The sequence below is a fragment of the Macaca mulatta genome, chromosome 1 (genome assembly GCF_049350105.2).
Source record: "Macaca mulatta isolate MMU2019108-1 chromosome 1, T2T-MMU8v2.0, whole genome shotgun sequence".
Classification (NCBI taxonomy): domain Eukaryota; kingdom Metazoa; phylum Chordata; class Mammalia; order Primates; family Cercopithecidae; genus Macaca; species Macaca mulatta.
This window is the reverse complement of record NC_133406.1, coordinates 76,070,822-76,086,273: the sequence shown is the minus strand read 5'-3', so window position 1 is coordinate 76,086,273 and position 15,452 is coordinate 76,070,822. Positions and strand designations below refer to the sequence as shown.

The following is a 15,452-nucleotide window of genomic DNA, read 5'->3' as shown; positions in this document are numbered from 1 at the left end:
TAATTAAATGACTATGAAGTTAATTAACTATAAAAATGTTGGGGTTTATTTTTGCCTGCGATGACACAGCTAAGAAATAAAGCAACAAAACAAAAATACACAGTGTTTCCAGAGTATGTTTCTGAACTAACTGCACAAAAATTACCTAGCCTTCTTATCGAGATGCATTCCGGAGCCCACCTTAAAATGAATGAATTATAATCTGAATTGGGATGGGTGACAAAGGTTTGGGAATCTACACTTATAAAGGTACATCAGTAATTATTTTGCATGGTAAAATTTGAGAACCCTGGTACAGGTTATTGTGCCTTACAGGTTAGCAAGGCCTTTCAAAAAACCTCATTTGACCTCAAAATAATCCAATCAGGTGAATCAAGGAAAAATTATTCCCTCATAAGGGCTATTTGTTCTGAGTAGGTAGTGGTTTTGTGTAGTGTGAGTGTCTATAGGATAGAGATAAACCATTCTTACTGCAATGGTATCTTAAGCAAAATTAGATGTCTTACAAATGTACAACTAAACTCCCTATCAAATAAACTCCTGCCCTAATCCCTCCAGCCTCTCCACACAAACAAACAATGCATCTCTCTTGTGATATAGCAACTCTGTAAGTAGGTACAATTATTCTTCCCAACACTGAACTACAATGAGTTTCTACTCTTAGAGAATTCTCAGCAAATGTTACTGAGAAAGGGAAAACTGATCCAAATGTATAACACTTCAGGGTCAGCTTGGATCAAGACCCTCTTTCTATAATCTGAGTACTTGTGACAGTTAATAAATTAGACATGACTTTACACATAGTTTCATTATTGATGGCGATATTTTCTGACAGTGGAATTCTTCTGAAATACCTCTCTCTCCAGGACAAGTCACCTCATTCTACATAGAAGAAAAGTGTATGTTTAGCAGGTGGAACTGTGGCAGTTCAGGACTTAGAGATCTGATCAGTGACTGGAGTTAACACACATAATAACCTAAGGCTTAATACTATGAAGAGATACAAATGAGTGACTAAATTATTATTCAAAACAACTTAATGTTTTTAAAATGCCTCAAGATATCTCAGATAGAAAACAGTGAAGACAGGTACAAGCAACCCAGGGTGGTGAAGTTTAACAGACACATCTGAAGGTGGAACTTGCTGCTTCAGAGCCTGAGGTCATGGCTATTATTCAACTTTGCTTCTGCTTGGCTACTTCCAGGTAGGAGTCAGAAGGTTTGGATCACTCCTTTCTCTGTCTCCCTCTCTTTAACCTGCAGAGCCCAAAATGCCAAGGATGAACTTGAATGTAGAAATGTTTTCCCACAGAAAGCCCTGACTGACCTCCGGGGGGACTGTTCCTTGACCAAACCACCCATCCTTTGCACAGAAAAGTCCTCGGTCTGTGATTGTTTCTTTCTCCTTCTAAAGTAGAATCAGAATAAGTCATTCACACTTTTTTGGAGTTTCTAAGCCAGCAGTTTTATTACAAGAGGTCACTGCCGGGCAGGGTGGCTCACGCCTGTAATCCCAGCATTTTGGGAGGCCAAGGTGGGCAGATCACGAGGTCAGGAGATCGAGACCATCCTGGCTAACACGTTGAAACCCCGTCTCTACCAAAAAAAATTAGCTGGGCATGGCGGCGGGTGCCTGTAATCCCAGCTGCTCGGGAGGCCAAGGCAGGAAAATGGCATGAACCCAGGAGACAGAGCTTGCAGTGAGCTGAGATCGCACCACTGCACTCCAGCCTGAGTGACAGAGTGAGACTCTGTCTCAAAAAAAAATAACAAAAAAGAGTTCACTATAAAGGAAATAGAAACAACTTCAGTCATATTGCCATAAGATGTCAAAGCAAAAGTGAAAATAAGTGAAAATGAGATTAAGCCAATAGATAGGGAAATAAATGATCATATTTTTTAAAACCGAAATAGAAGAAACGACGAATTTACTGCTACATCTGGTGTAAACAGAAAAATCCCTGATAAACTTGGTCTAAAAAGCATTGACATTACCAACACTGGAATGAATCCAAAACTTTAAAATTAAATTATATTTCCCAGAAAATTCCCATTTATGTTTTGGCAACAATAAATATTTTAGTGCTCTGAAAACCCACTAAAAAGTACACAGTCATCTTTTTCAGATAGAGAGATTTGCAAAGACCAGTGGACCTGCGGTCATTTTAGTATCTTTCTCAAAACCAAATTTTGCATTCTTGCTCACAAGATGAAGTAACAAATAAGGATTTTTACAACAGTCTAAAATTATGAATGAATAGTTATTTGCAAACTAGCTTGTCAAGACAGATGTGGCATTTATCAGTGTGGTGTGGGTTAGATAAGAAAAGGAAAATGAACCGAGCCAAAGTCACAGTCACAACGTTTTTCTTTTTCTTTCAGAAGACCGAAAAGATGCTATGGTACTTCCTGAAACAACAACTCTGAAAGACCAGCGTTATTCTTAAATAGCTGCTTCGTGACTTTTTCTTCAGAAACGCAGCGTCTCTTCTTCAGAAATAACCTGTTTCATAATTACTGACATATAGGTAGCTTGGAAGGCCTGAGGGACAGTGACACGTTAGTGGAACACGCTAGTGTGAGAGAAAAACAGCTGCCTGTGGAGGGATGGAAATGTATTCAAACTATTTCCAGAAGGTTTGGACTTCACAATATCCAGGAAGCATTTTCCATTTGCCTTAAGTTCCTCAAGTCATTGTGGTTAAGAGAACATCTAAGCCAAACATTTCTGACTTATCAGGCAGTAACAAATCCAAGCCTTCATTTGAGAGAATGAAGGGATGGTCCCGGCCCAGGAAGGATCGCTTTCTCAGCACGATGAGGCTTTCCCTCCTAACAGACACTAAAGCCAGTGAATTCAGTTCCTCTTGGACAGCAATGTTTTTCCACACCAGTGAAGTGGTGTTACTGGGTTGCCCCAGGAAAGCCAGGATGCTAACGCACTGAGAGAACATGTTGCACTGTGAATAACTATCCAAGGCCTTAGTGTGGCTTCCCCTCTCTGATATCATTTCTACTCCTCAAACCCTCTGCAGTGACTGTTGGCCAGCCCCTCCCCTTCATCTCATCCAGCTTCCTCTTTGAGATTTCTTTTTTTTTTTTTTTTTTTTTTTTCAGATGAAGTCTAGCTCTTGTCTCCCAGGCTGGAGTGTAGTGGCACGATCTCGGCTCACTGCAACCTCTGCCTCCCAGGTTCAAGCAATTCTCCTGCCTCAGCCTCCCGAGTAGCTGGAATAATAGGTGCCTGCCACCATGCCCAGCTAATTTTTGTATTTTAAGTAGAGATGGGGTTTCACCATATTGGCCAGACTGGTTTCAAACTCCTGACCCAGGTGATCCACCCATCTTGGCCTCCCAAAGTGCTGGGATTACGGGTGTGAGCCACTGCACCAGGCTTCCTTTTTTAGATTTCTACACTATAATGTCATACTATTGCTAAAGCCTCCTTTAAAATGAATTGTCTGACAGCTAAGAGGTGGCTGTGGCCAGTGCTTGGTTGCAGAGGTGAAATGAGGTCTACGTGAGTGTAACCACAGCTGCCTGACCTGCCACAGCCTTGACTCCAAATGTCCTGGCTTCTTTTCAACTGGTGGAGGTGATGAGAGACAAGGCACCTGTGAGAAGAAGCGAAATCAGCCCCAGAAGTGCATTACACAGAAGTCCCATCTGTATATCAGCCTTTTATAGGCAACATCCCCTCTGTTCTTTGATTTTGGACTTTGGGATCCAGGAAAACAAACAGGCAAGTACTATGTGACTCATACGCACCTTCAGAGATCAGTTCAAAGAGTTTAAACAATTTTTCCCGGTTGGGTGTGGTGGCTTACATCTGTGATCCCAGCACTTTAGGAGGCAGAGGCAGGAGGATTGCTTCAGGCCAAGAGTTCAAGACCAGCCTGAGCAACATGAGGAGACCCTGACTCTACAAAAAATTGAAAAAATTAGCCAGGCATGGTAGTGCATGCCTGTGGTCCCAGCTATTCTAGAGGCTGAGACAGGAGGATCACTAGAGCCCAGGAGATGGCGGCTTCAGTGAGTCATGTCTGTGCCACTTACTCCAGCCTGGGCAACAGAGTGAGACTGCCTCAAAAAAAAAAAAAAATCCTCTAAAATTTTATATACCCTGTGAAACAAATGGCAAATCTTGAGATGTCAAAAATAAAATAAAAACAAAAAAATCTTGATTCCAAGACTCTGGCTGGGAAGAGTATATACTATGTGGATCTCCTGTTCTTGATTCCACAGATGGGCTCCTAACATTCATTAACTAGAAAACATTTCTGAGGGCAGATGTCATGCCTCCACTTAATTTCATTTTCCATGTACTCCTGCTACAGCACTCTATACCATGCGCACACAGACCGCTATTCTTTCATTTCACAAGCATTTATGTGATTTCACTGATTCTATATATTTTGCATATTCTATTATCTCTAAAATCCAGATTCTCTCTTGTAATCAATGGCTAAGTTAATTGGCAGTGATATTTAGTTAATGTCATAACTAATAGTTAAATGGGAAGTGATATTTCTTTGTTAGTGGCACATGAAATAGTGGTGCATTTTAAAGTCAATGAGATTCGATGAATACTAGCTGCTGTGCAAAGAAGGCCAGAAGCAGCTGCACCAGGTGCTTTTTCACACACATCATCCTTTACAACCCCTAGAAAGTCAATGTTCTTCTTTACAAATGAAGAAACTGAGGCTGGGCTAAGTGAAGGGGTTGCAAATCCAGCTGCAAAGCCAACAACTGCAGACCCAAGATCTGAATTCAGTAGGAAGCAACTTAAATATCAATGAGGCAATTTTAATAACTTGCACTGAGAGAGCCAAGTTGCTAACCAAAACAGGACCACTCTTTAACAATTGCCACAGGCCTGGAGTAGGATTTCTTGTCTTTGATGTTACCGCTTCCTTTTCAGCCTCTGAGATTCCTTTGGTACAATTCCCTTTTATTTATTCTCCTTTCTTTATTTAATGGGTCTGTCTAGCTCCAAAGTCCACATTCATTGTACATCATCTTGCCTTCTCAAATAAATTAATTCTCTGAAATAGGAATGCCCTATCAATAAATAGGAGTGCCCTATCAATAAAATTTATCAAAATTTTTGTGAGGAAAATGATTGCAGTTCAAAAACAAAACCAAGGCTGGGCGTGGTGGCTCAGGTATATAATCCCAGCACTTTGGGAAACCGAGACGGATGGATCACTTGAGATCAGGAGTTCGAGACCAGCCTGGCCAACATGGTGAAACCCCATCTTGACTAAAAATACAAAAATTAGCTGGGCATGGTGGCGCATGCCTGTAATCCCAGCTACTTGGGAGGCTGAGGCAGGAGAATCGCTTGGACCCGGGATGCAGAGGTTGCAGTTAGCTGAGATCGTGTCACTGCACTCCAGCCTGGGTGACGGAGCAAGGCTCTGTCTCACAAACAAACAAACAGAAACAACCAAAGGCTTAATAAATCACACTTTTTGCATCAATTAAGTGCAGAAATAAAAGTTGAATGTGTTAGATGCAAGAAAAAAAAAGCCTAGTTTGTGTGCTTCACAGGTATATTTTCTCAGAGCTTGTGAATGTAATTCTTGTTAACAGAGGAGAGTCACCATTCTCTCATGGATGTATTACATCATTTATCAAGATGGCAAGAAAGGTCATGTTCTCTATTTCCTGGGCTCTGTATTAGGTCTTCTATTACCTGTGGTGGCTGAAAGTCTAATTTCCATAACACATGACTAATAGAAATAGCTATTTCCATTTCCTCAGCTGTCAAAAGGACAATATGAGTATTAACCTCATAGGATTGCTTGTGAGTATTAAAGAGTACATACATGTAAAATATTTAAAACTATGCTTGGCCTATAAGTCTTTAATAAAGGTTAGCTATGCTTCGCCTATAAGAAGTCCTCAATAAAGGTTAGCTTTAATCATCATTATTACCACCTTCATTATTATCTGAGAGTTGGAAACAGAAAAGATATGGTTATGAGAAGCCCTGTGCTCTTTAGCATAGTGACATGACCCATCAGACACATTTTCCCTGATAATGAAGGTCAGAACATTTTATCTCTCCACATCTCCTGACCCTGACACCTCTTTGAACTCACAGATTCTTCTTCTTCCTGTAGTTCAATCTTATTCTCTAAAGGAAATGCTCATTCATTGGTCAAACATTCCTTGATCAAACACAATATGCTAAGTTCTATAAGAATACAGGTAAGTTAGACTTGAAGGCCTTCTCATAGGAGAACTAGATAGTGCCAGACATGGTGAATTACCAACCCTATGTGCTGTGTTTCCAGCCCCACCCCATCCCTGCCCTGAAGTGGCAGAGGCCACCTAAGGAACAATCTGAGTGAGCAAAGGAAAGAGATCCACTGAGTGGAACTATCGCAAAGGAAAGAATGAGCTGGAGGTTCCAAGACATCCCAGGTTAATGGAAGGGATGTCCGAGGCATTGCTTATAATCACATTTTCATCTCTCTAAAATCCAGACCCTCTCTTAAAATCAATGGCATGTTCACTGGAGTGATATTTTTTTCTTAGCGGCACATAAAATAACAGTACACCCTAAAGTCAAAGGCATTGGAGACTCAGAGAATTGCTACCAGGCAAAGAAGGCCTACTCCATGCCAGAAGCAGCTGCACTAGGTGTTTCTTCACATATGTCATCATCAATCCTTTACAATCCTAGAAGGCGAGTGTTACTTTCTTCATCTTTACAAGGGAAGAAACTGAGGCCTGGTTAAGTAAAGGGGGTGCTATCTCCCACAAACTCAGGGCATATGATGTGTGAGCACTCGACCACCCATGCATGCAGACATTCCCTCACAGTGAAGGAAAAGAAGGCAATTAGGAGATGGTGGGGAAAAGGCCAAGGGGCAGTTTTATTCCGAGTCAAGACCACCAAGCCAATTCAGGAAGTAAGGTAGTGGTGAGAGTGTGGTACAGTTAAACACCCAGTTCTGGATATCAGCGCTTAGAAAAGAAACAAAACAACCAACCATCAAAAGCAGCTTGTGGTTGTAGCATGATGCAAATTTATTCTAAACAAATGACAGAAGCAAACTTTTCAGTCTAAACAAACCCATCAAAGAATTCCCTAAAATATTATTAAATCTAAAATAAAATACCTGGAGAACATTGAATTCCCAGGTTAAAAACTATCATTGTTTAAAGGATATCTTTTAAAATGAAAGCACATATATGCCTTCAAAATGACAATGGACATTTGTTTATCTTGCAGAGCCACATTTCATCAAGCTGTGCAGAATCTGCAAAATGGAATACACCCTTGAGCAGAAGCGCTGCCTAAATAGAGCAAGCATATAGGGCAAATCCAAATCCTCTCTCCGGGAGCCCATCAGTACCGGAAATGCTACATCAAGATAGCAGAAAGGGCTATTTCCAGAGCTCTTCCATGCAGTCTCTCGCTCGCTGCTCACCTTACTCCTGAACCTATAACAGGGCGGGGTGAAGTGGGTGAGGGGCAGGGGGAGGCGGGCTGGAGTGGCAGTGGGCCAGAGTCCCACTCCAGTGGTGACCCTGCACACTTCTCCCAGGTCCAGGAGCCTCCACTCTAATTTCTCGAACCTTCTAAATATGCAGCCTAAAGTGTGTTGTAATCTCTGGGCAAAGGACTACAAGTCAGTGACCTCCTTGGTTCTAACCCAGATGTGATGTGGGTTCAACAGTGAGTCATTAGCCCTTTTTTCACATCTCAGTTTCCTCTAGGAAAAATGATCTGTCATTCTTTCATATCTTTATATGAAAGATGCTGCGACTAGGTTACATCACCATCTTTTCTCCAGGGAGAAGTCGTCATTCAAAAAGTGCAACTCCTCGAGTAGACCACAGGGGTTGCTGTGGAGACACAGTGGCCTCCCCCAACCCCTTCCTTCTGTGAGGTGGAGAGGTCCCCACCTGCCCCTCAACCTCTGCAAAGCCCCTCTTTCATCGGGTGGGGTCTTCTCAGGAGAGGCATAAAGCTGGCTGGCCTCACTTGGCAACACAGACAACCCAACTGCTTTAGTTATAAATAGTATACTTCTTTGAGAGGTTTTTCTAGTCTTTGAAAAGTAAAAAAAGAGGAAATCCTGAAGGAGGAGCATGTGGCCTAACTTAAATGTAACCACAATTAGGCACTAGAGTTAGTACAAGCAACGATGCAATAAAAAAGGGAGAATTAAAGTTTGGTCTGTTGTGTATTAATAACTCAATCATTCTGGAAGTCAAGGAGTTCAAGTCTGTCTTTGATATGCTCCTTTTTCTTTCTGTTTCTCTTACACCCACATACAAACACACACACAGGGAATCCTAAAAAATAAAATAGTAAAAATGCTTACTACATAAAGCAAAAATACCACTATGTTCCAGCAATGGCTAACATTTCCCTTCATTGGGCAACTGGCCAACAGCCCAGCAACTTGTATATAGAAAGACATATTCATGAATTGAATGCTAAGTCACATTCCCCAAAACCATAGTGTCATTGGTATTCATTCTACATTCCACAATTTAACTTGGAAAATTACAGAGGAAATAGAAAAGGAGATTGCTTCATGTTAAATGTTTAACATTCATGTGAAACAACTACAAAGGAAATCTCATTGCGATTTTTCAGGCTGTATATTTTCATTGTACCTACTTCAAAATGGTAGAATAAATCGAGATGATTATTTACTTTCTTCCGTTGCCTAGCTTGGAGATTCCACTCTTTATTAACACAAACTGCTTATTTCCCTTGCAAGGAGAATCCATGATAATACCTCACTTCTTTTTTCTCTGTTCTAACATCACACTGCTGCTGACTGAAGCTAGTAATGGATAGCTCAACACCATCATTTAAGCTAAATAAATGGGAAGTTTTGATGTCTCTAATTTAAGACCACAAAAAATAAAGTACATACCATATACAATGGTCTAATCCACACTCCATTTAATTAAGATAAGTGTCTGACTATCCTCCTATTCAGTATTCTCATTTGAATATCCTTTGATCATAAAGATATTTTATTTTTGTTATTATTTTCTAAATGGTACTGTTAACAGAATTCAGTAACCCCAAACAAATACCAGGGCTCCTCAACAGGGGCATTACTGACATGGTGGCCAGGATAATTCTTTGGTGTTGGGAGGGGGCATTGCCCTGTGCATTATAGGATGGTTAGAAACATCCCTGGCTGACCCACTAAATACCAGTAGCACCCCTCCACCTCCAGTCATGACAACCCAAAGTGTCTCCGGACATTGCCAAATGTTCCAGTGGGAGTAGAGGTGGGGGGATGGCGGCAGTACGAAATCACCAGGGTTAGAACCACAACATGTGCTGACTGGTTACAGTGAAAAGGGGAGAGAAAAGAAAGACAATGAAACTTTGTGTCTCTTCCTCTTTTTGATTGTCCAACTCTCTACAGATTTTTACATGTCAATTATTTGAATTCTTCCTGTGTATAACTGAATCACCGTTTCTAAGTTTCTAAAACCTTGTGCAGCATCTTTCGAATAGATGTGCCTCGAACTTCAAATGGATTGTTAAACTACTAGAGGTCCACTAATTCCCAGTGGGCAAACTATCGGTAAACCTTAGCATAACTCCACTTTGAGTCTTAAACTAACAGCACGTGAAAAGATCAATACGAATAAATTCAAAACTAATCAGACTCCTTCTTTAAATGTTGACACAGTATTATTTATAGCCCATAAATACATTCTTGACTAAAATTCATCCTAGGAGATTGGCACCTGGCCAGTTCTATTCATATTTACTGTATTTATATAGTACACTTGGCCAAGGATAATATTTAAGACAAAATATGCCTGAGGGCATATACAATATCTCTTATATTTTTACTTTTAAATCTCCACATTGCTAAAAATATGTAGTCTGAACTTTATAAAATGTCCCACAAAGGGCTATCAGCAATCTGTAATGATATATAGCTCATTGAGTATAATTAGAGCATATTTGTAATACTTGAGCTGAAGTCACTCCCTGAACGCTAATAAGTTGGTGGTAAAAAATGAACCAGTGATCTTTCCCATGCCTTCATCTCTGGGGCTTATGACCCTCGCCAGATTCACTGCAAGGAATGGCAGGCACACTCCCTCCCCACAGCCACTTCAGTGACAGCTGAGTTAAAAGTTAGGCAGAAAAGTCCTAAAGAGGGAAAGCTAGTATATAAGCCAATACTGTACTTTCAATTTGCTTTTTAAAAATACGTTTTTTTCTTTTTTCTTTTTTGGAAAGGTTTGCTATATTCCAGTATAACTAGAAAGTGCTGGAAAATCAGTTAACCTATTTTCTATAAAATTATCCAGTCCTTGCACAGTAGTATCGAACCTGCTATTAATATGGCTTTCTGCTCCTAAACTTCCACACAGAATACAGACTTTTTAAAGCCTGTTTTCTTTGTATGAAAACTGGCAGCATATTTTATTTATCCTGGATGTATCGGAGGTTTTCATTTATTTGGTGGCTGGGGTGAAATGGAGAGGAGAATCCACACATTGATGTTAAATGCCATACTCTGAAATCCTCCTAATAATCTAGAAATTTTTCCAGTTTGTTGATGATCATGACCCCGGGTTAGACCATCTCAGCTCCTCAGACTGAAGTGTGTTTGAGAGAACAAAGAACTAATGCCCTCTTGGGTTACCTGCTCTCTCCACACCTATTCAGTAATGAGATCAGAGCTCCTTTCTGTGTTATAAAAGCACTGGGAGTTTATTAGACCTCTTGCATATAAACATTGAAAGATGAGCTATTCAGGTTCTACATAACATACTCTCCGCTCTGCCCAAATACCAGTAGAACCAATGCATGTGCTAGAGAAAGCAAACTGACTCAACTCCTTGTTTGTCTCAATGGTTCTGGACTAATTAATGAACTTTCTTTACTAATATCTCCTTGGCTCCACCCCAGATAGAAAACTTTACTTCTCAAAGGGGATACCCAGGGGTGGAGTGTATTTATCACCACTGTTATGGATAGCGCCATAATTACAATAATAAAATCATCCTGCTTGCCAGAATTCTCTGCATCTGTTCTGCTATTGAACAAGAACAAGAGAAGCTGCAGCAAAATAAAGGTCACTAGGAAGACTGGGGTTAGATACATGGGCTGACTTCCGAGACCATCAAGTACAAGACATGGCAGGTCACATAGCTAGCACTTGCCAAATTAAAAATAAATATTAAAAAAGAAAAGCACCACCCTGCAATTAGAACCTTTAAGATAAAATTACCAAGATGGCTGTATTATCTATTTAGGCAAGACACAGAGACTTTGCAAAGGCAGCCAGCAAGTATATAGGGCATGGAAAGGGGAGGAGAGAAATGAGCAACCAATGAAAAGTTTATGACTTGCGATTTGGAATACACAAATGTTGAAGAGGTTCCCCCCACCCCCCACCGCCCCTACTTTGCTTTTTCTTCTTCCTGGTATTTAACCCTCTCAGGTATCAGTGAATGATGCTGCCTCTTTTCTTTTCTTTCTTCTCTCTCTCTCTCTCTTTTTCACTCTGAAATAATTCTACACTGTCTCTTCCTTTCCTCTACAATAAATCATTTCACTCCTATTGCTACCGTATGCCAGCTGGTTTTGAGGACACTGTTCTCAGAGAAGCCAGTTTGCAAAAAAAAAAAAAACGGCTATCATCTACTCTGAGTTTTAGGAATGCATTGAAGTAAGTGCAGGAAGCCTACGAAAAGGCAAGAGCAGGATAAGAGACCCGTAAGAAAAAAGATCTGCTACACTGGAGATCTGAAGAAGGCAGGTTTGAGTGTATTCTGAAAAATAACGTGAACTAAAACCTTTTAAAACAGTCAGAAACGGAGTTGTCCTTTCTACACTCCAGGTGAAGCGAAAAGGGAACGTGGTTATAGGATTTTGCCTTTGGGTAATGAAACACCTAGTGATAGCAAACGACACATCAAGGACTGAGGGTTTCCAGGTAGGTTTCTCGAGGGGTCTCCAAACCGAGTTTTGTCTCGGCGATGCTGACATTTTTAGGGGAGTTAGAGACAATAGAGAAGACTTGGGGAACCAGTTGATAGGTCAGCACGGAAAGGGGGCGCTTTCCGGAGAGGCTAGCTTTGAGACACTTTTTTTTTTTTAACCCTTCGTGCACCAGTTCGGCGCGGTCCACGCCAATCGGAGCAAAGAAAACAAACCTACCAAGATTCCCCAGTTTAACTCTGCCCCTGGGAGCACCTCAGTTTGACAGAGTGGGGCTGACTCCTAGCTGGTGGCGGACTAAAGAACTTCAGTGAAGAGAAAAAGAGAATAACGCCTTTTAAAGCGCTGAATTGTTAGGGGGAAGGGAAAGATGGAGAAAATAAAGTACAAAGTAAACATTTTAAAGCCTAGTGGCCTCAGGCATACAACTGGAAAGGAGGTGGATGGGGCGAAGGACAGGAGAACGGGAAAAAAGCGAACGGGAACCGCGAGAGGGAAGGGCGATTCCGGGAGCTGCTGCGTTTTTGAGAGCTCCGGGCAGCGCTAAACCTCGGGGGATGGAAGTCAAAATGAGTACTTACTTTCGGAGGGGAAGAAGGGCGGCATGTCTATTTTGTAAACCTCCTTGGCGTAGTACTCCTCGTCGCTCCTCTCGCGCTCGCAGGCGGCCGCTCTCCGGCTCGCCTTCTCCTGGAGCAAGTCCCTGGTGCTGTTGTAGATGGAAATCACCTCCGGGGGGACTTCCTCGGGCTCAGGATAGTCTTCTGGGGGACTGGTGAGCTTCAGCTTGCTCAGGATCTGCCCGCGGATCGCCTCGATCCTCTTGCGCATGAACTGGTCCATATCGAGTGTGCTGCAGGTAGACAGGCTGAGCGCGACCGTGACCAGATGCAGGATCAGAAAAGCGCTCAGCACACAGTAGTGCATTTTTTAAAAAGGTGGAAAAAAAAAGTTGTTTTTAAAAGTCAGAAGAAAAAAAAATCAACAATTCTCAAAGTATAGATCAAGGAGAGTTGGGTTTTTTTTGTTTGTTTGTTTGTTTTGTTTTGTTTTTGATGCGACACTTTTGCAAGCAATCTAATCAATGCCCAATAGAAAAACGTATCTTGCTTGAATTCCTTAAAAAAAAAAAAAAAAAAAAAAAAAAAAAAAAAAAAAAAGGCTAGTAGTTCCAAAAGTGGAAATACTAATACGGGACGGGCAGAGGGAACCCTGACTTTGGAGAGTAAGAAAAAAAAAAATTCTTGGAGCAACGAGATGGGGAAAAAAAAAAGAGACGAGTGGCTATTAAGTAGAAATAAATTTAAGAGGAGGAAATGGAGTTCAGTGTGTCAGTCTCGGGTGCGGAGTGGCGGATCTGAACTCTGCTCCTCCGGCCAAAAGGGAAGAGATGAAAAAAGGTCCCGGGGCTGGCAGCTGGCGAACTGACGGGAGGGGCGCCGGGAGCGCGGTGAGGGGGGCCGCAGAGGCTGACCTGGGCTGAAATTTATATATTTAAAGAAGGAGCGGTTCGGCCCTGCCTTCCACTGCGGCGCTGAGAGCAGGAGCAGCAGCAGCTCCGGAGCAGAGAAGCGCACACGTGTGTGCGTGTGTGTGTGTGTGTGCGCGCGTGTGCGCGCGCTGGGGGCGAGCCCGGCGCGCCGCGGGGAGGAGGGTGCGCTTCGCACGGCGCTCGGGACTCGGTCGGGTGCCGCAGGGGCCGCAGAGGCTGCAGAGGCGGCGCGGATCCTGCTCCGGGAGCTGCGCGCCGTGGCCTACACCCGGGCGGGCGCGCGCTGACCCGCTTGGTTACTCCACGTTGCTGCCGCCGCCGCTTGCAAACGCTTCCAGCCTCCAGCTCCCTCCTTCTCCTGCTCCTCCTTCTCTTGCTCCAAACGCCAACCCAGCCACAGACGATCGGCCGTCGCGGTTCCGTTCACCCCCTGCGGATCACAATGGCAGCCCTTGCGACACCCTGGCTGGGGAGTTTTATTCCTGAGGGGGTTGCGCAGGGGCTCCCTTGGACTTCCACCCTTTCCCAACCTCTCCTGCCTTCTCCCCAACGTGGAATTGCTCGCTTAGGGTAGGTAGGCACTTGCCACCCTAAAATAGACCCTCTCTGCCTCCTCCTGTCTGCAGCCGAGCAGCCCCCTCAGTTTGTTCCTGGATGACTCCCTAGACCGTTAGGCTGATATTCTCCATCCACCTCCCCTGCCTCTTTCACTTGCGCTCTCGCTCTGCTGTCTTTCTCTTTCTATCTCTATCTGTCTCTCTCTTGTCAGGAGCTTCTGGAGCTCCGCTCGGAGCGAACCTTCTGCTGCCAGCAGATAACATCACGATCTTGCCGGAGAGGAGAGATTTATAAGTTCTCTCTGAACCACGTGTCTGCCTTCAACAAAGTGACGTGCTAGGATTACAGTCAGAAGTCCTCTCGTTACTTAGACCACGAGCTCTCCCCTAACCGTTGAGGGGGTGTGGAAATGAGGACCGCTGTGGGGAAGGGAGGAAGGCGGTGGAATGTGCGCCCTGACAATAGTGATTTACGGTATTTACTTTCTAGTCATTTTGGACAGGTCTGTTGAAGGACAATCAAGTTTCCCGTTTTTACTTAGTGGAACTCAGTCACAGCCTCCCAAACTGAATCACTTGCCCTAGAATGGAAGGCTTTCCTCCTGTATTATGTGTGCACACACACCCCTGTGGGAGGGAGCACCAGTCTACTCAGGGCCAGGCCAGTCCTGAAGACATACCTTCCAATCTTTTAAATTCATGTCCTACCTCTAATTTTCTGGGATGCCTTAACAGGTTGCCATCCTAGAGTTTATTTTGTTAGTTTGTTGTTTACAATATAGCCCTCTGTTTATGAACTGCTGGAAAACAGAGATCCATCAATTTTACCTAAAGAATAAGGTATATTTGTCTGTTTCACTGACTTGAATGGTCACCTTTATCATTTGCTGCCTAAGCCACTTCTTGTATGGCTTTCTCTTCACCTTCTTGCTAGGCTAAACATTATCAACCAACTTCATTCTTTCCACAGCATTAATCCAGGAAGCTGGAATTTTAGTGTTTGATGTCTACTGTTCTACACTATTCATAACTTGACATTTTCAATTTCAACCAAGTCTAAATTAGATGAATACAAGAAAAACTCTTACCACTGTTCCACTTTCCCTTTTTCTTTTATTTTACCTTTAGTTACTCAAAGTCAACATTTTCATTTCGGCATGACTCTGCAGCCATACTGACTAGACAGATGATTTAAATTGGAAACTCTGTTGAATTTACCCCCAAACCCAAGATCTCTATACTATTCCCAATTCAGATGTTCCCTAGTTCAGAAAAGTCACAAAGAACTTTCTATCACTTTTGAAATTTATACTTTAGATGTATATGGGGCCTAGATTATTAGTAGAGCATTGAATAAATAAAATAATAATAGCTAACATATCCTACACTTAGTAATTTGATGTGTGTTGTGTATGGTCATTTAATCTTCACAATAAACCTATAA

At 42.5% G+C, this 15,452-nt stretch overlaps 1 protein-coding gene across 3 annotated transcripts in view; it reads right to left on the bottom strand.

The window, feature by feature from the left end:
• TGFB2 (transforming growth factor beta 2) overlaps positions 1 to 14,273 on the bottom strand; it is a 96,500-nt gene extending 82,227 nt beyond the window's left edge. For 2 of the 3 annotated variants that reach the window (XR_001439574.3, XM_015114984.3), the window contains exon 1: positions 12,541 to 14,273. Coding sequence is in view for 2 of the 3 variants with exons in the window: in XM_015114984.3 (XP_014970470.1) it covers positions 12,541 to 12,886 (346 nt within the window). In the remaining variant the exon portion in view is untranslated. 3 annotated transcript variants of the gene reach the window in all.
• Positions 14,274 to 15,452: the final 1,179 nt, after the last annotated feature.